This window comes from Strix uralensis, chromosome 1 (assembly GCF_047716275.1).
Source record: "Strix uralensis isolate ZFMK-TIS-50842 chromosome 1, bStrUra1, whole genome shotgun sequence".
Lineage (NCBI taxonomy): Eukaryota > Metazoa > Chordata > Aves > Strigiformes > Strigidae > Strix > Strix uralensis.
Genome location: NC_133972.1, coordinates 142,777,282 through 142,800,987, shown reverse-complemented (window position 1 = coordinate 142,800,987; position 23,706 = coordinate 142,777,282). Strand labels below are relative to the sequence as shown.

At 46.0% G+C, this 23,706-nt stretch overlaps 1 protein-coding gene across 1 annotated transcript in view; it reads left to right on the top strand.

Annotated features, from left to right (window-relative positions):
• The first annotated feature begins 4,777 nt into the window (after positions 1-4,777).
• Positions 4,778-23,706, top strand: part of TPD52 (tumor protein D52) — a 132,501-nt gene continuing 113,572 nt past the window's right edge. Inside the window, exon 1 of the mRNA XM_074883474.1 lies at positions 4,778-4,895. Within this exon, the coding sequence (XP_074739575.1) occupies positions 4,874-4,895 (22 nt within the window). The 5' untranslated portion in view covers positions 4,778-4,873. The remainder of the gene's footprint in view (positions 4,896-23,706) is intronic.

The window sequence follows — 23,706 nt, the reverse complement described above, 5'->3', positions numbered from 1 at the left end:
TTTTAAATTTATTTTTATTTTTAAAACCTGCCCCCAGTTTATTTATCCCACACTTGCTAGCAGCTGTACAGAGTGGGTGTCAAACGCTGCTATAGATTGGAGGCATGAACTTCCAACTAACAGCCTTTTGCATGCACCCAGTCAGATTAGTTACAGGAAACGAGCTTTATGTAGGTGGGTGTCGTGAAGCCTGGTCTTTTGATGGAAGGTTTAGTTCCTGTAAGGATTTTGGGATGTGATCCAGGACAGATAACTTGTCTTACAGCTAGATGACCACTGTGCAATGCTCATGGAAGCTTCTGTATGGTGGACTACTTCGCTGAAGACCTCCAGGTTCTTTTGCAGGCATCTCCAACAGCCCTGCCCTAAATGTATCAACACCCAAATGATTACAACTGCAGGGTAATCCTCTTTTAAAGCATTTAACCAATTCAGAATTTAACTCACACTTGCAAAAATGGTCTTGAACTTGGAGACACTCAGATGTTTAAAGAGGTAGAAAGGCATCTGCAGATATTTTCAGCAACGTACCACACTTAGCTTGTGGTGAAGCGGGAGCCTGTGAGATTTTAGAATCCCACTAGGCATATGCTTATCTATCCCAGTGCGTACATAGGTAGGATCTTGACCTGTAGACACTAAGAGGTGTGAAGGATTTATTTTCCATGAAAGGTTTTTATCAGGAAATACACGAGTCAAAACTATAGACTCTTTGACTTGCTAGTCAGCTGATACCCAGCCTTCAGTGTCTCTTTTTGATAATCGGGCACAGGCAGTTCTGCTTTTAGGGATTTCTAATGTTGCCTGAGGTGAGATTTCTGATCCAGTGTATGCCCCTCTTTGGCTGCCAGGACTTTGATCCAGTAAGTGCTTTCAGGGTTATGCCTGGTGCATCAGGCAATAACGTAGAGGGAGGCAGTGTGCTTGTCTGTTTTCCTTTCCCTAATATCCCATTGATATTCACCTAGGATACGGCAAATATAGGTTCATTGAGTAGCTACAGTTTTTATTTACCGGTGATACTGATGGTTCAGTATGTACTTGTCTCCCCTGATGAAGGGGTTTTGAATTTGCGCTTTGCAAGAGAGTGCCCAAGCCAGCAGGTTATGAGGAAGGGGCTCCCAGGTGAGCCAGAGAGCTGTGTGAATACTGGCCTGCCATCAGGGCTGTTCTGTGGGGAGGAAAAAAAAACCCTTCTGGGTTTAGCTACATCACACTGAATATTTAATAATGCCCTTAGTAGAATGCAGCTGAGCAACTAGGTTCTTCTCTCACTAAAATTTAATGTCAGACTCTTTTGATCCCATAAACTTTTTTTCATATGCTGTGGAACCATTTCCATTGGAGGGACTGTACGTCATCCTAACCCATGGCAGGGTGCTTCCCCCTGATCTTGGGACAGTTTTATGGGAGAGAAGAACTTAATTCCCTTTCTAGAAAAGGTTGTTGAATTCAGGTTTAGGTTAACAAAATCCTTCTAAGCACTAACTTACAAAGGAGCAAAGCTGACGGTGCTCTTTTGCTGCATTTTGAAATAAAGTGTTGGACATGTTCCTTGGGAAGGATTTCTCCCAGAAGATGACTCAAGGCTGTGAATGAATGGAGGACATTTTGTGCCAAGTAAAGTACTACAACCCTGGCAAGGCAAATGACTGGGGACAGATTTCTTTAGCACTTTCTAGTGCTTAAGTTCTATGACTGATGTGATTCAGGTCTAAAATGCTTTGGGACTTCGCCCTCTCAGTAGACATAGTTATAGACACACTTATAGTTGTACAGTCTTGTTTGTGTATGCCATTAGATCAGCATAACTGCTACCCTGAACTAGTATAACCTATCATCATCTGAGACAGCTCTGTGCACATAGGAAGGTATCTGCTTGGAGGTAATTGCATTTGCAAGTACGGCAGGAAAGATAAAGGGCAGGAAGTTTTTTGAAAAATAATTAGTTCTCTTAAATCTGGATTCTTCACTGATCTTGGCAGTATTAATTATTTGAAACCTTGGCCTTTATTCACTTCTGACTGTCTTGCCTGTTATTTTCAATAAACAGCTGATCTAGGGGGAATGTATTTTAAAACTGGGCTCTGAATCCACAGTGGGAGACCTAGCCTATCTGTACAGCAGAGCACTGGGAAGGCTCAAGTGTTGTGAGTGTGAAATGAAACGTGACATACAGCTGTAATGTGAGCTGCTTCTGCATTTGCTGCTCTACTCATATTCCCATACAATAAATGTCCTGTGCACCTGAGAGGCCTGGTCCCGCCCAGGACAAAGTATTTTGAAGTCCTGTATTTAGGTGCATAGTCCCAAGTTCAAATACGCTTGCCTTCTATACATGTATGTGTTTGTTTTTATTTTTATAACTGACTGATGGAAACAAGAAGTCCCAGGCACAAAGCTCAGTAGCTCAGTACACCCCTAGTCCCATTGTCCTTTACTTTTGTTCTTTTTCATGAAGACAAGACCTTCAGGACAGATTCAGTCTTTTCTTCTCAGTTCATGTGTTTATATTCTACGATCATAATTGGAGTACGTAGGCAATATTCCTATTACTTTTAATAGGCATTGGTTTGAGTAACAGATGCTCATTACAACGATTCCGTCTCTTTGCTAGTCAGGGCTATGTGTAAAAAGGGAATACATCATTGTATTTGGAGATGATGGATTTTGAATGTCTTCCCATGTAAAATCTTTTTGGACAAGACAGCTGGGGACCTGGTTGAGCTCTGATCCCACATGTAGCCCCATCACCACTTTGAGTGGCTGCTAGGGAAACCGAACTGCAGAGTGCCTAAGGAAACTGGGAAGCGGGATTTCTAAACTTAGACACCGAGTTCAGCAGAATTGGTGCAAGGCCGTGTACATTAAGGCTACACCTGCATTGAACAGGGCATTCCTCAGCTGGGCAGTTGGTGAGCAAGTCAGCAGTGGTCCACTCTACTCTGGCTCAGGTGGACTGGTAGGAGTGTCACTGGCAGAGGGTACTGAATCAGCTCTCCAGGTAACACTCCTTTCCTGATCGCCAGCTCTTGCTTTTTGGGATGTGCTGGTGAAATATCCCTGCCCCTAAAAGAAGCAGCGAGACGCTGACAGCTTCACTGCTCTGTGGGTTGTTTCCTGACAGGTGTTTCAGCGCTGCCAGGGCTGCTGCTAGTGTAAAGTAGCTGCAAAGGGGGGCAAATTTTAATGTTGTTGATATTCTTCCATTGTGATTACAGATCATGTATCACGTATCAGCTGCTCAGTGGGAAAGCTTGGGACTTCAAGGGGAGTACCGTGGGAAAAAATCTATTCTTTCTTAAAAAAAAAAAAGGCAGATGTACCTTAAATATCTATTTGAGTTTAGTTTTTGAAACAGTCATAAAACATAACTGAGATACGTGGGATGAACTTGTAATGAGAATCATGTATTTGAACAAATGAATTTCTGTGCTATGAGACAAAACAAGGTATAAACATGCAGGGATATATTCTGATCTACTTGCTATTTTTATGGCACCATTCTAACAACCTCCTGCTGCAGCTGTGCAGATCCTAGAACAGAAGCAAGCGCTCCTTTACCCTAGAAAAACTCACGTTCCTCAGCTGCCTCATAGATTGAAAAATACCTGGATTTGCTGCTGCTGTTTGTTATCCACAGCAAGGACATCCTGAGTTGGCACCTCCTGACTCTCTATTGTGCTCGGCTTTAGCATGTGACCGTGCATGCTGAACGCTGGTGACAATTTGGCTATTCACACAGCCACACGCCGTGGAGGCCTTGCTGCTCGTTCTGCATTGATCTTTTCGAACAAACAAATCCATAGATGTCAAGGCCAGGGATTTGAAAAGGGTGGAGTAAAAGATCTGTTTGGTAGCTTAATTCTTGGTGGTCTTGTAAAGCAGCTTGCTGGGCAAACCACGTAATGAAAACTTATGTGCACTTAATGTCATTTTAATAGAAAGAGCTCAGATAGCAGCTAGGACAGTTGTTGCTGGTTTTCTTTTCAACTGCTGAAGTCTCTTTAATGCAGCCACAATGCATCAGCTTGTCTGCTGTAAGTGCCCGTGAGCGTCGCAGGGGCATCTCCAAAACGAAAATAAAATCACAGTTTAACTTCCCTAACGCGGTGCAGTTTGTGAGGGTGCGTATGCTTTACTAGGGAATGCATAACAAATAAAAGGGAGAACCACCGGCAGCGGCGGCTTCCACAGCAGCACAACTGCATCTCTTCAGCTGCTGTGCGTACGCAGCCTCCTCCTGCTCCTCGGATTAATTCCAGACCGCAGGTTGTTCTTGTCTGCCCTCATCCAGCCCGTGCAGAGGTGGGGGAAGACACGCAAATGGCAGGAGGGCACCAGTTGCGCAGCGCCCGAGGTGCAGAGGCGCTGCACGGGGACCCGGGGGCTGCCCTGGAGAGTGGAAACTACTACAGGTCAGGGCTTGGCCGAGGGGAAGGCGCTGCGGCTGCACGGACAGGGCTGTGGTGGGAAAAGACCTTAGGTCTAGCTTCAGGACTTCTAGTAGCGGATTAAAAGCGCTGCGGTCCCGTAACGCGAAGACCCGATCCGCTGCGGGTTTGTTCGGCCGGCTCTCATCTCTTCACAGTTCCAGCACGCAAACCGTCCCGGCTCGCAGTGGCGTGGGGCCGGGGCCGGGCGGGAGAACCCCGGCTGCCACCCCTCGGCTGCCGGGCCGGGCCGCGCTCTCCCGCCGCCCTCACCTGGGCGGGGCGGGGCGGGCCGATGACTGACGTGAGGCGGCCCCGCCTCCGAGAGCGCGGGCGGCGCCTCCGCTGCCAACCAGCAGCCGGCGGGGGCAGGCGGCGGCGGCCGGGCCGAGCCGAGGAAAGGAGACCTGAACCGAGCCGGGACCGGCGTCGGGGTCGCCATGGAGCCCCCCAGGGACCAAGGTAGAGCGGGGGAGGGGTGGCAGGGGCTGCCGTCGCCGCGCCTCGGGCGGCCCCGCGCGGCGGGTGGCGGTGCCTGTCGCGGCCGTGCGGCGAGGGACGGCGGTTCCTCTCTCAGCCGTTCCGCGCCGGCACGCTCGGCCCGGCCCTGCCCTGCCCTGCCCGCCCGCGGCGGGCCCGGCTCGGCGCACTCTGTGCCCCTCTCCGCGCTGGGCGGCGGGGCAGTGGGGGTCAATCCCCTCATGAGGTAACTCCCGTGGCGGGCGTGAGGGGCTCCACAGCGCGCCCGGCTGAGGTGGCCCCGCTGGAGCCCGGGGCCGGTGCGGGGCCGGGTACCCCGGCCTGTCGCAAGGCTGCGCCTCCCGTCGCGCCGCCAGCTCGGAAAATGCGGAACCGGGGGGCGGGTGCTGGCTTGGCGGCGGGGCGGGCGGCAGAGCCTGGGGCGACCCCCCCCGCCCGCCGGCCCCCCCCCCCCCCAGTGAGTGCCGCCACTGCCTGGGCGGTGGGCGCCGGCGGTAAATCCCGACCCTCCCGCCGGGGTGAGGGGGGAGAATAAACTTTCTTGTTTCACCCAGGAGTAAAAGTAGAGCGCTTCCATTTTACGAGTGTGTAACTTTTGATTAGCCATCACCGTTTGTACGGTTTGTGCCTTCTTAATTCTCTCCCTCCCGGGGCTGCCCAGCAACTGGCAGCTCCACTTCGGCAGCCGCTCCTCGGCGCGGGAGCAGGGCCGGCACCCCCGGGCGGTCGCCGCCGTGGCTCGGGGGCCGCGGAAGGCGGTGGTGCTTCACCGGTGTGCGTTTTGTCCGGGGAAGACTCTTGTCCCAGCTACCGCGCTTGCAACGCTCTCCCTAAAACTTCGTGATTTATTTAAAACAAAAAAACCTTGGGACTGCTGCCCAAGAGGGTGGTTGGTACCTCGATGAGGGCTGACCCGAATGTGGGCAAAGCAGGATCTCTTGCTGTAAAAGCTTCTCCCGCAAAGGTGTGTTACATATATCCTGCTGATCCATGTATCAGTTGGAGTCTTTTTTATGGTGTAGTACTGAATGATATACCGGCTGCTTTGCACCAGACAGAGTAAGGCAGGCTGGGGTCAATAAGCTCCTTTGAGTAAGCTGGTAGGGCTGCTCGGCCTAGCTCGACATCTGCACCCTTGAACTGATTTCGTTCAGTGTTTTCTTGCTGAGCGTGCTCGGGATGGTAGGATGTGTCCACCTGTGGACACGTAAGGCGCTGGGAGCGTAGTCCTTGCCTCTGCGTGGTCAAGCTCGCTGCTCTGCCAGGTGAGCTGGTTCAGGCACCAACCTTGATCTGTCCATGCTCTTGTTTTAAGTGTTTTGAGGCTGCTGTAGTTCACTTGCACAATTAGCAATGACTTCTGTGTTTCTCTGTATATGGAAAAAAGAACAAGTTATCTTTGACAGAGCAGAAGATAATCTGGTGAGGGGCTGAAGCTCCTCAGGGAGGTTCCTTCAACCATTCTGAAGTCCTGTCTCTATCAATATATATAAATTTAAAAAAAGTAAACAAACTCTGTTCTTGGGGATTGACAAACAGAATTGTTCAGCCAGAAAACAGCACAACTGTCAGTTTGATCAGGATTTTAATTCCAACTGCAGGAGCGTTAACACAGATTTCAGTAGTTGTCCTGAACTTCTGTTTTTGTGTTTGAGCCTGTTAAAAGGCAAACACCTCTATTGCAACTGCAGCGTCTCAACTTCTAATGGAAAAGGGGAGTAAAACTCATCTTTTGAAAAGCTTTAGTGACAGTGCTGACACTTTCTAGAGGCTTGTTTTGCTATCATTTTTGTATAAGTACTGCTTTATATGAAGAGGGTACTGCACTGCAAGTTGTATATCAAAATAGTGTATTTAGTGTGATGTAAGTGACTGTTATGGAGCAAACATGGTACAACACCTTCTTTGCCTTCTTTTTGGAGGTGATGATGCTGTTTTCTCATTTGGCTGAGGTGAGGACCTTCAGGTACAGCGGGAAAATTGAGAATAGCCAACAAACACACTTGTGCCTGTTCAATTAATGGCTTCTAATACCCTGCTAGTTAGCCTTCAAACACCCATTTTCCTGGCAAACCGGAGTGCTTGCGTTGGAAATTGTGCTTGATGATATGGTATTACTCACCCAAGCCATGTACTTGGCTAAAATCCAGGCTGCCAGGGCCTGTCTCTGGGGCTGGCTTAAACATCCTGCATTGCCTCCTCTAACTAGAAATTAATTTGTTTAAAAGTGTGAGTCAGAGGTTGCACTTTTCGTTGTTACGATGACAGCTTTCTCAGCTAGCAAAAGTTAAGAGGTGGGAGGAAAATCTAGATGATAGTTAAGACTGCAGCCAAACTAGGCAGGGCTAATACTCCAGGTGTATAAACGTGTTTAAGTCTTCTCTCTCTCTTGAACAGTCAGGCATGGCAGCAGTCCTTCAACAGTTGTTACTAGCCTACCATCAAGCAGCATCAGAACCACTGAGCAATTTTTCACTTGAAGTGTCTTTGTTTTCAGTGATGGGATGTTTGGCCTGACTGTATGCCTCTACATGGTGCTGGGTGCACTCCAACTGCTCTGGAAGTCTTGGGCTGCAACTGCTCGGGGTTTCTTGCTCTGTGATTACAAGCACCAAAGCAGTAGTGTTGGCTCAAGCCGAATGGATACAATATTCTCCTGAGATGAGGGGTCCCATGTTCTATTGCTTTGCGTTAAGTTGCTGTGAAGAAACATCTGGTCTTTCACTGTGTGGACTTGGTGAATGGACTAATAACTGCAGTTGTGTTTTCATCAAGATTCTGGCTTTTTTTTTTTTCCCCATAAAAAATTGCATACTTGGTTTTGCTTGCAAAAAAAGTGTCTCTGTGGCTTGCCACTGTTATTGTCAGTCCTGGTATGGTTCATTTCTGGAGAAATAAGGATGAAGCTGCCCCAACAGCAGAAGCAATGTGCTGATGTGCTCTGAATGAGGAGACCGTGCCACTGAGCTGTCTCGTGAAGCAGTTATCTAGTAATACTGCATCTCTGATGTAGCGTTTAGGGGGTTCCTCTTATGCTTCAGCAGCTCTTCACTTGCGTAACCTGTGTATTTCAAAATTTTCTGGCTTTGTGAGACTCAGGAGTCCCAAAACACTACACAGGATTTCTTGAGAGTATGTAAGCCTTTCTTTTCCTAAAGCCTTGACTTGCATTTCTGGGACTGACAAAATGGACTTTAATGCTCCTTCTGTGCAGAAAGAACTTGTTGCTGGCAGTAGGACGAGATTTCCCCTGTTGCCCTAATGGACGAAGCTGCACCTTTTTCTGCTGCTTTATTTGTTTTCTTTATCAATAGGTACTTGCAGTACTTTTTTTCCTTAACTTGCAATTGTGAAATCAAACACTTGTAAGTAAATAAGAGTGGACAGCTGTTGTCAGAACTGCAAAGGAAGAATGATTTCACTGAACTGAGTGTAGCAGTTGACTCAAAGATGAAAGAGGAAAAAAATAGAAGAACAGTTACATGAGTAGGTCCCTTGAACAGCAGCAAGTCTTTCGGGGGCAGGGGGAGAAATCTCATTTTTCTGACTTAGGCTGAGGGTCCCAGCTTGACAGGGTGGCGTTATGTGAGTTATTTAATGGCATCGCTATCCTCCCAGCTCAGCCGGTGGGTGAAAGAGGTACTGAAATGCAGGGGATCGGTGCACTGTGGTGGAGGGACGCTGGAGCAGCTGATGCACAAGCAGCTCCCCGTGCATCGGACTGGGCTGGGCAGCCAGAGACTGGAGCGGTGTCAGCTGTTTCTGCCCACTCCAACACTTGGGTGCTGAAGGGTAACTTGAATTCTTCATTCATGCTCACACCCTCTTCAGGAGGATGTGGAGGAGGGAGCCTGCCCGGCTCTCCAACAGTGGAAAGAGTCTGTAGCTTGTGGTATGCATGGGTCTTCTGTCCCTGTTCCCTGTAACCAGTGCTGTCACATGCAGTCAAGGCGGTCCTTCACCCGGCCAAAGTAAAGCCTGCTCTTAGACATTTTGGGGTAGGGAAAGCTTAGCTAAGGATCTGCTTCCTTTGATCCTCCAATGAGGCCAAGATACAAAATGCTTGGGGCTTTTAAAATCCCAGTGACATGAAATTGATGCAAGTCCTGTTTGTTCCAGTTTCCCACACTTTGAAGCCCTGTGAAACAGCCCATGGATTCCCCTTTCTCCCACTGCAAACGCCTATCTAAGCAATGAGAGCCCTTGGAGGCTCAGTCTGACCTTGCTGGCTCCAAAAAAAAAGCACTGCGCCTTGGCTCTAGTTTGAGAACTGCGCTGGTGCAGGCTGGGCAAGTGCTTTGCTCAGCTTGATCTGGGTGCTTTGTGGGTAAAGTGGGAACAGCTGATTTTTATGGCTGAAATTGGCTGCCATATGTTAACACCTCTCCCAAAGCTGGCCTGGGCACGCGTGCTATTGAGCTGCTTTCAGCTGTGCCTGGAGCCTTCTGAGCACGGCCCCTTCCATCTGCAGGGGCTGGCAATAACCATGTGCTGTGCTAGTATGCCTTGGGAATTTTATTTGTATTCATTTTCTAGCTTGTGTCTATCTTGTACGTGCATTTTTTTCCTTGTTTTCTACAGCTGCTAAATACAGTAGCCCTTGACTAAGAGCCTCTACTTCGTGAGCCAGATCTCAGTGTAGTCCTAGGAGGAGCCGGGTGGTGAGGGAAACCGATGTTGGGGCTTCTCATGCTTTCTGCCATGTTCTGACCCTGCTGGGTGAGGGCACCCCAAAAGCTGCTCTGGCTGCCCTGAGTGTTGTGAAGGCTGGGGTGCTGGGTAGCCTTTGTCCTCTTTCTTCACAACCGTTTGCTCCTTTAACAGGCAGGGGGCCAGACAGTTTTTGTGGGGAGGGAGCCTCTCAGCCAGTACAGAGAAATTTTGTGTGAAGTCAAGAGACTAGATTTGCTACCTAAAATCAGCGAGTTGTTTGTGGATTGCTGATTCCTGAGGGTGCTGGACATTACTGCAGGTAAGGGAGGATATCAGCTCTATCTCTTCAAAAAGTGATGTTTCCATGGCAGCAGATACAGTGCAGGGAGTCTTCTTGAAAGCCAATATTTTCTTGACCAGCTTTCAAAAGAAAAAAACCCAGGCAACTTCATTCTTATTTTAATAGAAAAGAACAACAGTGTCAGTTGCTGAACCCTGTGCAGCAGACCTGATGGGTGTGGGGTTTTTCATGTTTTTAAGAGAAGCTCACCTCCAGGCAGGATGATGATGACCCCACTGTTGCCTCCACTAGAGTATTTGTGATATGGGCACTTCTGATTTGAGATTTGCTATATGGAGGAAAGGCGGTGTTTACCCTTGTCCTTTTAATATCCTGCAGTGAGTAAGCAGAAAAATGTCAAACAAAGGGTGACTGAAAGGGAACACAAGCATTAAGCGAGATTAAGCACTAAATTGAAATGCTCTTGTTCAGCCAAAACTGTCACTCTGTGTCAGCTTCAATTTAAGACTCCAGAGGAACAGCTTTCTCTCTTGTTAAAGGTAGTGAGCGTCTTCAAAGTCCCTCATATTTAGGTGTGTATTAGCCAGAAAGATTGGGAGCCTTCACTCAAAAACCTTTTATCGGAGAGTAGGCTTTAAACCGCAAGCTTTGTCTTCTGAAAAGGGCTGCAGTAACAGAGCAGCTACCCATAACTTTTTCTAATCTGGATCTCTCCTGAAGGTTTGATGTCACTCCTGCTATTTCCTCTTGCTCCTCTTCATCCTTTTCCTCTGCCCCTGGTTAAGGGAGCTGAAAGAACATGCAGCTGTGTGTTGGCTTTGGCAGTTTGGCAGAGTGATACTGTAAGCTAGGGTAACTAGCGTTGAATATGGTTGCCCTGCTATGAAAACACTTACCTCTGGCAGAGGTGTAGACAGCTGTATGGATTTTTCTGCTATTGCAGCTGCAAGTGGTGGCAATCATCTGTATGAGTCTGCAGCCAGTTGCCCCTGGGCGGGGGCAGTGCAGCGGAGAGTACACTGGCTGCCAGCAAATGCTGGTGTGCGGAAAAACGCTCATTGTGCTATTACTTGCTCCCGAACAGAAAGGGGTGGATTGATGCTATCTCGCCAGAAACCAGCGCTACTACTGTGGTGTGAATGCTGTCACTGAAAGAGGCAGCTTTCCTGTTTCACAAGCTGGCTTCTCTATTGCAGAGTGTGAAAGCAGAGCAGTAAGTGTCCTTGGGTGCTCACAGAGAGCAGAGTCTCTGGCAAATGTATACAGTGCCTCGGCTGAGCCTGGGATGCTCCATTAATTTCTGCGGAACTGAGGTCTGTAGGAGCATGCCGTGCCACACACGGTTTGGAGTGACAGGCTTCTGAACTGCCCCCCTCCTGCTTGTAGCCTACCAGCAGCACAACAAATGTGTGTTATGCTTAAAAACTTCATAGACAAAGAGGAAGCATGCTCTGTGTGTGTGTGTGTGTGTGTATATATATATATAAAAGAAAGCCAATCATTTATTGTTAGAGGAATTGAAATTTTAACAATCTAATTCAAGAATGATTATTAGTTTGGATGTTATTACAGAAAAAGATGATTTAGGCAGGTGAAGTCTTAGTAATAATAATGTTGTATGCGCTTAGTTTCTACACCTTTTACTGATGTTATTCTCATCCTTCCCCTGGCTTCTGAGGCTGGTAGTGTCATTTTGGTGGTGGCAGGGGTATTACAGCAAGTTGTTTGATTGTGACTCCTTTGCTGGGAGGAATAGGATGTTGATGGTGGCAGCTTCTTCACTGTAGATTCCACTGGGGTCCTTCTGTTTGCTTTTTACACATTCGTGCTTTCTTTGATTGCTCTACAAGCTCCATGTTACATCCAAATCTATTACACAAAGTCTCTTACACATATGTTAGATATTATTTCTTTGCTCTCTTTATTACCTCTAAAATAATTTTATTCAACTGCAGATCTCCACTGGCAATTGATGACTGACTTACAGCTGTGGGGCCTCCAGTGTCAACCCTGTGCCTTATTTTATTACTTATCATACCATGCCTGTACTATCACATCCCATGTCTCTACTTTCTGAGTAAAACAAAGCTGCAGGCAAATCAAGAAGAGTTCAGACAGAGCAAGCCTGACAGGCCTCTAGTCCTGAGGCATTGCAGACTTAGTTCAAAGCTTATGGCCTGTTACTAGCGATGGCAATATGGTATCATGGGGTAACAAACAGCCTGGTGAGCAGCTGCAGCTTGGGAGAGGTGGGAGAGGCTAGCAGAGGCAGAACAGCAGGTTTTTTCCTGTTTTGCTTTCCCTTCTGTAGCAGCTAGAGGGGAGTGGAGTTTCATCAGAGCCCCCTAAGCCCGGGATATAGATGGAAAGATGTGCCAAGGGATGTGACCTGGGCTGGAGTTGTTGTTTTCAGTCAGGTGCTTCCCCTGTGCTTTGCTGGGATCAGACCCCACTCCTGTCAGTGATCTTGGTTCATGAGAAAAACCTCAAAAACTTTGAAAAAGCTCTTTAGCATGGCAAAACTGTATGTTTCAGCTGTGAGCATTGGGGATGTTGCTCATGTCTGTTTTGCTTTGTTTACTTTTTTCTGAAATACTTTAATTAAACTACTAGCAGGAGTCCTAAGATGAGCAAAAAGCAATCCTACTCATTCCTCTCTTTGGCTGTTCTCTGCCTAAACATGTTTCACATCACGACATTAGAAAGTCTTGATTAACTTGATCAGGATAGCAGAATTTAAAAGAACCACCCCTGATGCTTAGACTTGAGTCCTTGCTGTCTGATGTTTATTCCAGTGCTCTACAGCAGTCCAGCCCTTGGGGATACTCATATAAAAGTGGACATCTGCAGCTGGTGGCAGGAAGGGCTGCCTTTGAAGAAGGCCCTTTCTCTAAACTTGCACCTTCTGGCCCCCTGTAGTCTTTCCAGAGTGGTCTAGAGTCCTGATGAGTGCCCTGCTTTTCCTCACACAGCCTTCCAGGAGCTGTACAAGGACTTGTCTTATAAGCATCTTTAAAGAAGCTGTCCTGTAAATAGTTCTTCCAGTACTTCCAACCCAAAAGAAGGGTCGGGCATATGAAATGGGCACAGCTCACACTGGCTGAAGTGCATCTTGCTCTCTAGTCGCTGTATTGCTCTATAGAAGACAAATCCTTTCACAGATCCAAAGCGTTTTGCCTACATCTGAGGAGCCTTGAGAAGCAGGCTGAAAGCAGAGCAGAAGCCCCCAAATTAATTGCTGGTTTTAGCTAACCTGCTGACTCTTCTGTGCACTTTGATTACTGTTTGCAAAGCTTAGTTTTATGCCTGAACATAGACAGGCTTCAGAGTAGATCACACACTGCTGCATGCTGTTTCCATAGCACCCCTCAAATCTGCGCTAGGCAGTCCCTGAAGAGGCTTGCTGAGCAGCTGATGTGTGTTCAGGGATGAGCTGCATCAGGAGTAGTACCAGCCTAGTGCACAGGGTGGGGAAGGAGACTTTTTTTAAATACTAACTTTCCTGTTGCCAGATGTCACTGTCTTGGCAGAAGGAAAACAGGCTGTTTCACTGCAACGTGCTTTGCTTGGAGCCATGAGCTCTTAAAAGCACCATTCACACTGTGTGTTTCATCTCCTCAACATGCCACTTGCAGCGTTGTGCTCCAAAACTTTTTTTAGAGGGGATTTGATCTTGAGTAAAAGGATAGATCTGCAGTGAGTTCTTGTCATTCTCTTCGCCCAGGACCGCTCTGATGCCTGCCTGGCAGGTATTTGTTTTACCTTCTTGTCCTTTGGGTTGTGACAGCCCTTTGTGTCTGCTGCCTGGGCGGACTCTTCAGGTGCTGTGCAGCTACAGTGCCCTAAGTATGTAGCATATGGGCTCTGGAGCAAGGGATGCATACTGGATGTGTCCACCCACTGTATTCAGAGCATTGCTGTGTGGTCTGTCACCGCCTCCAGAGTCACTTGAAGGAGCAGGGAGCAGAAGTTACTGCAGAGGATCCCAAAAAGATAACTGTCTGGACATCTGAAGAAGGCCAGGTGGTAAGTCTGAAATGGCAAGCTGAGGTTGTGCTGCTGCTTGCCAAATAGTTGCTCATCCCTAATCTTACTGAGCAAGACCGAGCACAGCATGGGTCCAGCTCTCTACTTCTCCCAGGTGTCAGGCCATGTTTGGATCCCTGCACGCTATCTTCCCACCAGCTCCTGCTCCAGGGTGTGTGTGGACCTCAGCTCCCCCCCCTCCCCCAAGTTACAGATGTGTGTGTAAGGGATCCTGTGCTACACAGAAGCTGGCCTTTAATTTATGTAGCTTAACTGCTAACAACTCTACTGCAGCTACTAGCTGGCTGCTACTGTTGTATGATTCAAGTGCAGTAATTTGGAAGGAGGGGAAGACTTCAAAGCTTTACTGTTGTTTTCTCCAATAAATCAATCCTTAACTGCAGAAAAGGTGTGTTCTGGACACCCACTTTAAACCTCCTCATCTGAAGCCTCTGAGGAAGGAATAAACAGTCGCTGCTACCATTTAAATAACTGTTCCTAGAAACAATCTTAAATACTAGCCTTTTCTGAAACACATTTGCATTTCTTAACACACTTCTAGCAAATGCTGAGGTACAGCAGTGAGACCTGTCTGTATCTTGTGAACTGCTGTTTGACCTTTGTATACTGATCTTGATGCTTTGCCAGGACTGCAGATCAATCTAGATAATGGTCCTTACTGGGTTCAGTGCCTTGCTAGAAAACACGTTAGCACTTTACTCAGTCTAGCAGAATGAGTGTAGGCACTAAGCAGGTAGTAGTAAACTTCTTTGGAAAAGTAAAATGTGGCTGAATGCCTCTTTTTGAATAAGATCTTGACTTCTAGATGCAAACAAGTCCTCCTTTCCTGCCGTTCGTGTTAATCTTTAAATAGTCAGCTATGTTTTATCTTTTCTGGAGGAATCTCTGAGTATTTAATGTTAGAAGCAGAATTCAGTTTTGGACTGCACTGTCTCCAACAGTTAATTTGTTCAGAGAAATACGTTTACTGCCAAGTGCATCCTTTATTATTCAGTTCCAGCAACCAGCGCTACCGTTCAATATAAACTTGTTTAGTTGTGTTTCCAACCAAGGGAGGAAAAAAAACAGAGGCTCACCAGGCGTGTTACAACTGCCAGAGAGATGTTGCATACATTGCAGGACACTGCTGCTTTGTGCAGTGCCACACAAACTACCCACAGGTTAGGTACAGAGTGCTTCTGTAAAGGCACAAGTTTCATGGCTTTTCTGGACTGTGTGTGGGTGTGCTGGTGCAGTATATTTCTCCACAAATGATGGTTGTGAAGACTTGGTTTTAACAGTCCAGCAGTCCTACAGGAAAGGCAGTTGGTGCTCTGAGAGCGTGGCTGGGACGGTAGGTGAGCCTTTTGCTTAATACACCTCTAAAACGCCAGCTTGTGAGCTGTAAGTTGTTCACACTAAATGTATAATTTGTTCCTGCAAATTGTTCTGGGTTGAGGCAGCCCCTGGTATCAGTACAGGCTGAAGCATGAAGGGATTTATAGCAGCACTGTGGAGAAGGACTTGGAGGTACTGGTGGATGAAAAACTGGGCATGAGCCGGCCATGTGTGCTCATAGCCCAGAAGGACAACAGTATCCTGGGCTGCATCAAAACAAGTGTGGCCAGCAGGTCGAGGGAGGTGATTCTCCCCCTCTACTCTGCTCTGTTGGGACCCCACCAGGAGTACTGTGTCTAGTTCTGGGGCCCTCAGCACAGGAGAGACATGGAGCTGTTGGAGTGAGTCCAGAGCAGGACTATGAAAAAGATCAGAGGGATGTTATGCTTCTCCTGTGAGGACAGGCTGAGAGAGTTGGGGTTGTTCAGCCTGGAGAAGAGAAGGCTTTGGGGAGACCTTATAGCGGCCTTCCAGTACTTAAAGGGGGCTTATGAGAAAGATGGGAACAGACTTTAGTAGGGCCCCTAGTGATAGGACAAGGGGTGATAGTTTTAAACTAAAGGAGGGTGCATTCACACTAGATACAAGGAAGAAATTTTTTACGATGAGGGTGGTGAAACACTGGAACAGGTTGCCCAGAGAGGTGGTAGATGCCCCATCCCTGGAAACAGTCAAGGTCAGGTTGGACGGGGCTCTGGGCAACCTGATCTAGCTGAAAATGTCCCTGCTCATTACAGGGGGCTTGGACTAGATGATCGCTAAAGGTCCCTTCCAACCCAAACCGTTCTGTGATAAATCACAGGCACTGTCTGAATGGTTAATTGGGAAACTTACAGCACCCTGAAGGAGTATTTGGGGCATTCTGCTTTGGTACCTTTCTCTGTGGATTGCAGATGAACAGGGGTGCTGTGGTTGACAAGAGCAATGGTGAGCAGGGAGAATTCGTTTCTGCGTATTTCTAAACAGTAGCAAGTGAAAACTGTTGGAATTAATGCTCTGAAGCTGACTGGTTTCAGTTGGCTTGCATGCCTGTCACTGAGCAGGTTTTTGGGCGTGAAAGATTTTTGAAGATTGTATGAGAAGGAAGGAAACCCAAATGTCAGTGGAATATGCAGAGCAACCTGTTGAGTGCTTCCTGCAGTGGTGAGGTAGAGTTTTTGGAGTAAATGGCAAAAGGGAGAGTTTTACTGGAATAAATCTACAGTAATTTTAAATTCCATTCTAGCGCACTGGTCCGTGAAGTCTTTAATATGTTTCTGTTATTTACAATTCAAGAGCAAGCTTCACCTTGGTGAATTGCAGACACGTATTTCCATCCCCAATGTATGTACTTAAGATGCATCTTTTGAGAGAGTGAAAATACGGGATGGGAAAAGGGATACAGAAGTCAAAGGAAGACCTCTGTGTGTTGTCAAGAGGAGCTGAGAAGACTTTTTAAGCCCTTTGCAAGGGAGAATTGATAAGTTGAGGAGAAAGCAAGCATCCTGTAAAATAACTAAACTCTGTAGTCTGCTTGTTCCAAGACAATGTCCCCAAAGAGGTCTTGTTTCCCTTTCATGCAAGGTGGTGGCAGGAGTGTTTCTGAGAGGTGTGATGGCTCCTTAATAATAATGCCGTATCACAGCTCCCTAGCTAAAACGTTTGGGGATTGACAACTGGGAACAAGCAGTATGCAAGTCAGTGCTTAGACTTTCACCTCTTCAGTATCGTGATCCAGTTTCTATCTGGCAAGACAGAATGGAAAAACTGTGAATTGCATTATTAATAGCTATTTAAGATCTGAATTATTCTGAGCAGTTTCTTTGGTGATGGCTGAGCTATGATGTGCTAAACCTGATGTAACAGTAACTTGCTGGGTATCAGCTACACCAATCCTTCAGCATAAAGTTTGAAAAGTTTACCAGGCTAATTCATTAAATGGAACTGATCCATTAAACTTGGATTGGAGCATGACCAGTATTTGAAGTGGCTGTGAAGATATGCATGTTTTGTTTGACTTTACAGTTATGGAATGGGGTGTGTGATGGGTTAACTTGTGCAGTAGGGAATGATGCTAAACTTAGACTTCACTTAGCAGTGCAAAGCTTCATCTTAGGGTTTGCTGTGATGTTCAGTTCCAGGTTAAATACTGTGAGGAGACAACGTGTAGAAACAGTGCAGTGCATTTCTGGACCAGCTGCTCACTAAAAGCAGTGGAGGTGTGCTTTTTTTAAAAAACAAACAAAGAAAACCCCATAAAACCAAACAAAAAACCCCAGCAAAACCCCTTTCCCTTCTTTGTTCCCTGCCCCAACTTTTAAAGCTGAAGCTCAATTTCCTTGAAGACATGTCCTTCAGAGCCACTGCACTTCTTCCCGCCACCTGTAGTTTCCATCACATTGGCTGTACCAGAATCAGGAAAAATATCTGCCCGACTTTGTGTTTATCTAGATATGTCTTTCCACTTTTGTCCACTCTCATATACTTGAGTAAAATAAATGGTTTAACTTGCTCTACTTACTTTGCTGTGAAATATAAGTGAGGAGGTTGGAGATCAGCTTATCCAAGCATGCTGATGTTTAGGAAAACTTATCTTTGTGTGGAATGGACTGTGACACAACTAGATCATGCGTACGTATATGAATACTGCTTGGAAGTCTTGAGAGATTAGTACTTTTATGATCTGAGATCAGTACTTTCCTGATCTGAACCTGTGTAGGTTGTAAAAAAGCAACTATAGATTGCCTCTCATGTCATGCAGAGGCGAAAAGTAATGGCTCGTGTCCAAAGTCCGATCTGATGGGAGTTGCTCAAGTTCTTCCAGGACCAGCAAATCTTTGAGAGCTTTATCTCTTTGTGGGGAATCATCTCTGGACAAACTTTCTTGATCCTTTTCTTTGCCTTCCTCTGCTTTTGGAGTGATTAGTTTTTTCTGTCTGTAGGTTGATTTGTGTGACAGCAGTATCTCTGTAGGCTAAGAGTTTCATTTAATTTACTGTCCTAGTTTGACTTGGAGTAGGAACAAATGTCTATTTAACAGGATTTACTCAGCTCAAGCAGCATTAAAAGTCATTCAAGGACATATCAATCGGATGAAATTTCAGAGTACTTATTAATATAATGGGAAATTCAGTGGTCATAATACTTCAAAGGTAGATGCATTATCTGCATTATATTAGAAAAAAAAAAAAGCCAGTCAGTGCAGTTGATTTGTTAGTGAATTGCTTCTGGTTCATTGCATGCACAGTTGCAGGATTCTCCCTCTTGCCTCTTAAATGAGATTAAGAGCAGTGCAGAAATATTCAAGCCCCATGTCTTGAGTTTGACCAATTTGCAGCCCTGGCAGAATGCAGTTGAAGGTCCCTTTGCTTGTGACAGCCTTTGCTCCCAATCTGCTTGGAAGCTCTGCAGGAATTGGTGCTGCCCAGCTGAGCATGCCATGTAGCAGTATAGGCAAGTAGTAGGCAAACTCCATCTGGAAAAGGACGCTTCAGGTACTACGTGGTTGGATGGGTGAATGATAAAATGCTGGACCGTAAAGGAATAGATAATGTATCTTGTTTGATGCTGCAGAGAAAACAACACAACTTACTCTGTGTTTTCCAATGAGGGATATCCAGTAATAATGAGCTGCTACATCAGTGTGCAAGAGTACTTTACACCAGCAATCTGTTGGTGTGCCATTAGCACTCCTATGTTAAGTCTAATTTTCTTAAGTTTAGGTGGGCTCACAAAGTTCTGCAGTGGGTGAGAAATGTAAGTGAATAATATGGACTTGTTACGGGCTCATCTCCTTGGATAAGCTACATAACTGGCTCAGTGGCTGTTGTTGGCTTTTAAGTACCTCACGGACAGGCTGGTTCTCTGAAGGGTTTGTGGCAAAAAGCATTACTAGTCTAAAGGTGTGATTTGAACAGTTGGGAAAGGGTGATCAGGAGCATGTTCTTATCTTCTGAGGGATTTCTGGGGCATATATGATTGCATATTTATTGTACCAGTGGACAGCTGCTGCTGTCTAGGCAGGGTTTTACAGTGTCATGGACATTTCACACTATGTTCTCAGATAAGCCAAGAGCAAAAATGTTAATATGATTTCTACACAGCTTGCTACTTGCAGTGGCTTGTGTTGGAGAAATCATACTTTTAAGTGTTTGAAATTACACTTGTTTGACAGCACCAGTCTAAATCTTAAACTTGCTTAGTCAAGGCCTGAGAAGGGAAGATAGTATCAACCTGGTGGTTGCCATCATCATGTCAAATTATTAAGCAAAAAGCTTATCTTTGTCATGGATAACGGAATAATGTGCCAGACTACAGCAGCAGTGCAGCTTAACCATGCAACCAGTAACTTGTGTATGGAAGTTCTGGCAAAAAACGTTTTACAGCTTTGCAGCTTCCAAGAACATGATGTGACTGCAAGGAGCTTGAGACTTGAGAAATTAGAAAGGTTTGTACTTCTCAGCAGGGACCACTTAAAAGTAACTGGTGTCCCAGGAACTTACGCATAGCCACCTCTGGTAAGAGTGTGTACAATAAGGGCTCAGTTCAGGTGTAAGTTTTCAATTTTAATATGCATTTATTGGAGAGGTGTAATTCTTTCCCAAGTTGAGTAAGCTTAAAGTTGGGTTTGAGGACGAAAAGGGTAAGTTAGAAGCCTGAGCTCTTGTTCACTTCTGTAGCTTACTGAAATGGCTCCAGGCTGGTATCAAGTACCTTCAATTGACTTCTGTTGTATTGCTGGCATCTGTTTTAAGCCAGCTGATGCTGAGAGCCTAGAGGAGGGCAGGGTAGCCCATTGAGGAAATTAGGCAGGAAAAAAAAGTCAAGTATCCAAACAACCTGTCAAAAGGTTGGCTGCCAGGCTTCCATATGAAGGCTGCCACCAAGCAGTGCGTGTGTGTGTAACAACAGAAGTCAAAATGATGCTTCTGTTAAGTCCCATCAAATCTGCAGTGAGGTATCCAGGGATGAAGGTCTCTGAACACTGCCTGCATTTAGAAAACTGAGTGGAATCTTAGGAGAGCACAGCCTAGCTGTTTCCTTTGTTAGTGTTAGGGGTGTTTGGAGTGGAATTGTGTCAGCCGGAGAAGGCTATTTTGACAAGGTGGAGCTTTCCATGCTTTGTGTCTTCTGATGGTAAACTTAGCAGTGGTTCTAACAAATTTCACTCCAGCTGGTGTTATGTGTGTATCCTATATGGGATCCCACCTGTAGATTACTGTGTTCTGACTATCCCTGGGTGACTTGTACTACCATGCTACAAATTACTATATCCTGAGCACAGAAGTGACTCTCCCAGTGCTTTTGAAGGGCAAGCTAACATCTCTAGCTGAACTGACACGTGTTTGGAAACTTTTCTGCCAGTTTTTGTCTGGACTGAGGAGCTTTGCTAGGAGAACCCAAGAGCAAACACTAGGGAAAGTTGCTGGAGGAATAAAGCGAGCTGCGCTGGAGTGGGTGAAGAATAAATTGAGGAGTCTGAGAAGGGAATTCAAAGACTTCACTTCAGCCTAGTTTTTCTGGGCTCTGTTTAATTGATAGATTAAAGGGTAAGAGGAAGAGAGGCTCCTGCTATAAGGTATCTTTAGCATAGTGACACTGATAGCTAATTTGTCTACTTCAAGCTTTTCTTTGTATACAAAGAGTGAACTCTTCCTGCAGCAGAGGCATACATTCACTTCCCTCCTGGGAAAAGGGAGGTCAGGGAGAAGTGGATGGCTTTCTAAAACATATTTGCCAAGAGCTTCTTCTGTGTTGAAGGTCTGGAACCATGTGTCAGGCCTGAGAAGTTGCTCGCTTATTCCTCTTGTGAGCAAAATGTAAGTCCCTTTTATGCAAATACAGGACTTTTTTTTTTTTTTTCTTTCTGCAGAATCTGGCCCAACTGGACTGGTCAGCTACCTTTTTCCTGCAGACTCCTAACTGAAATCAAAATAGTCTCTACTGCTGTACACGCTCTTGCCTTGCTTGTCAGCTGTCATAATACTGCTGTACGCTGGGGAGGTGTATGGAAGTGCCAAGTCTCCTGTGAACTCTCTGTCCATACCTCAGTTTAGAAAGTATGGGAGAAAATGGAACTTTATTCTGTCAGCAAGTAGATATTTGCAAATCTAATTCACAAAATGAAGGGCTGGCTACAGGCCTTTCCTGGGGCAGGGCATCAGGACTCCTCATGTTTCCAAACAGTCTCTACAGGGTTGCACTCCTTGGAGGATCTGGGTGAGCAGCCTGTGACTTTGTACAGTGGTTGAGGTGGGAAGGGACCTCTGGAGGTCATCTGGTCTAACCCTGCTGCTCCTCCAGCAGGGCCACCTAGAGCCAGTTGCCCAGGCCCTTGTCCAAATGGGTTTTGAATATCTTCAAGGATGGATTTTGTGAAGTACTTACCCTAAGCCCCGTTGCTCGCATCAAATTGTGCGCTGCTTGGTTGTGTAAGTGCTTCTGTACTTCTGTCCTTGATAGTAAATGGTGCAAATTCTGTGTTACATCAAATCCAGGCATGAACTTTGTAATTATGTGGTGGGAGCTAGTGTGTACCTCAAGCACTGAAGAGTGTTTGCTGGTATTATTAAGGTATTGCTAAGATTACAGATGGTGCTTTTTTTGGTGATTATCCTTTCAGATATCACAGTACATGATTCAGCCTAATATGTAATTAAATCTGCTTTGTTCTTAAAACTTCAGTACCATTTTCATGGTGGGACCTGATATTGTGGAGTGGGAATGGTGGGCTTTTCTGGAGCTGCTTTTCAGAAATGAAGCTCTGGGGTGCACTGTTGAAAGAGGGAGGTTTGCTTTAAGAGTGCAAAAAAGCAGACTTGTCTTCTGAGGGAGGCTGGGAGTCACTCCAATTGAACTCACTCAAGTAAAGCTTTTAATTAGATTGCAAGGTTACATACTAAAACTTCATTTAAAACAATCCCGTTCTGCACTACAGCCCTTTCTTCCTAATCTTTTCTAACTGTCGCCTGGCTGCAGCTCAGCACTATTTCTTCAGCATTTTTGACAGGTTCAGTCTCTACCAGGGATCAGAGTCTCCAGAGAACGACAGCATAACTGGGATAAGCAGCTGAAGTCAAATAACTAAATACATTCCTCTAAAATCTACTTTACAGTGTTTCTACTCTGTTAATCTCACTTGGAAATGTTCCTCTGTTTTTGCAGAGTTTGGCTTGACTTCTACAGAGTCAATGCAATGCCCCACCTGATCACAGGCTCTGGGGTGCTGGCTATTGTGTCCTTTGGCCTGGACTCTTCCTGTAGGTTGGAAACACTTTTCACCTCTTATTGTTGGAGCTGACAAATGTGACTACTTTGACCTCTGTTTGAGACACAAAACTTTGCCATAAGTCAGGGATTTCTGCCTAAGGAAAAGCTTATACGTGCTGGAGCAGATGTATTCAAAAGGTAGTGGAGAACCTGTGCAAATACAGAGACTTCTGTCTGATACGAATGGGTTAAGAGTCTTACCATGGTATCAGCTTGTCTAGCAGCAAAATATGCTGGAGTGTGGATCTGCTCCCTTGCAAGATCTCAGGAAATTAGTCTGAGTTTATAATTGGATTGGAGGAGGAGAGAAGAGAACTGCTGCCTTTGCTAAGACATGCGTCAGCTGTCTGAAATGCTGTGGGCTGAGACTTCGGTTTAAGAAAAGAGCAATACTAGCAACCCCGTAATCCTTAACTGTAACACCCAGAAGTGTTTGTGTTGCAGGGTGATACATCTTGAGAGAATACTGAACATTCTAGAGGGTTGTGTTTGTTTGTGGGTTTGTTTTTTTGGTTTTTTTTTTTTTTTTTAATGAAGGCAGCATTTAGCCTTAAGATAATGCTGGAGAAGGTATTTCTATACAAAGAACCGTACTGGACAATGCTGTTGCATCAAGGAGAGCTAGTCCACAGAAACCATGTGGGGGGAGGCTGAAGTAATGAGATTAATATGTTGGAGTTGAGTTGGACTCTGCTAGAAGACAGCAAATGCCTAAACCTTTAAGCCCCAGTCTTGCTGACCGTTACTAACAGGGCTGCAGAAGCCTGTACTTGTACTGTTCAGCAACTGCTGTAGCTGTGCAGCTCAGTTCATGTCATGCACAAATTTTGGGGGCCGAAAGAGGTATCTGCTGTTAAAGGGAAGGGAGAGGGCACATTGTGGGAATAGGAGTACAAATGTACTGATTTAAGGCTTGCTTAGTGTTTGGGCTTCTGTCCTGTTGCTTCATGGCATCTTTCTCTTAATAGAGTTTTAAGGCCTTGGATCAGGCACTGCAAGGCTTTACTCGTCTGTAAACTGATAAGACTCTGAACATCAAATTGATGCTACAGAACCTAGATTGGCTTAATATGCTTAAGTAGCTTTATAGCTCTTAAAATGGCTTATGCCCTATAAAACTCAGTTGGAGTGGGGAGAGGAGCCTGACTGTTGCTGCCTGATTGGGAT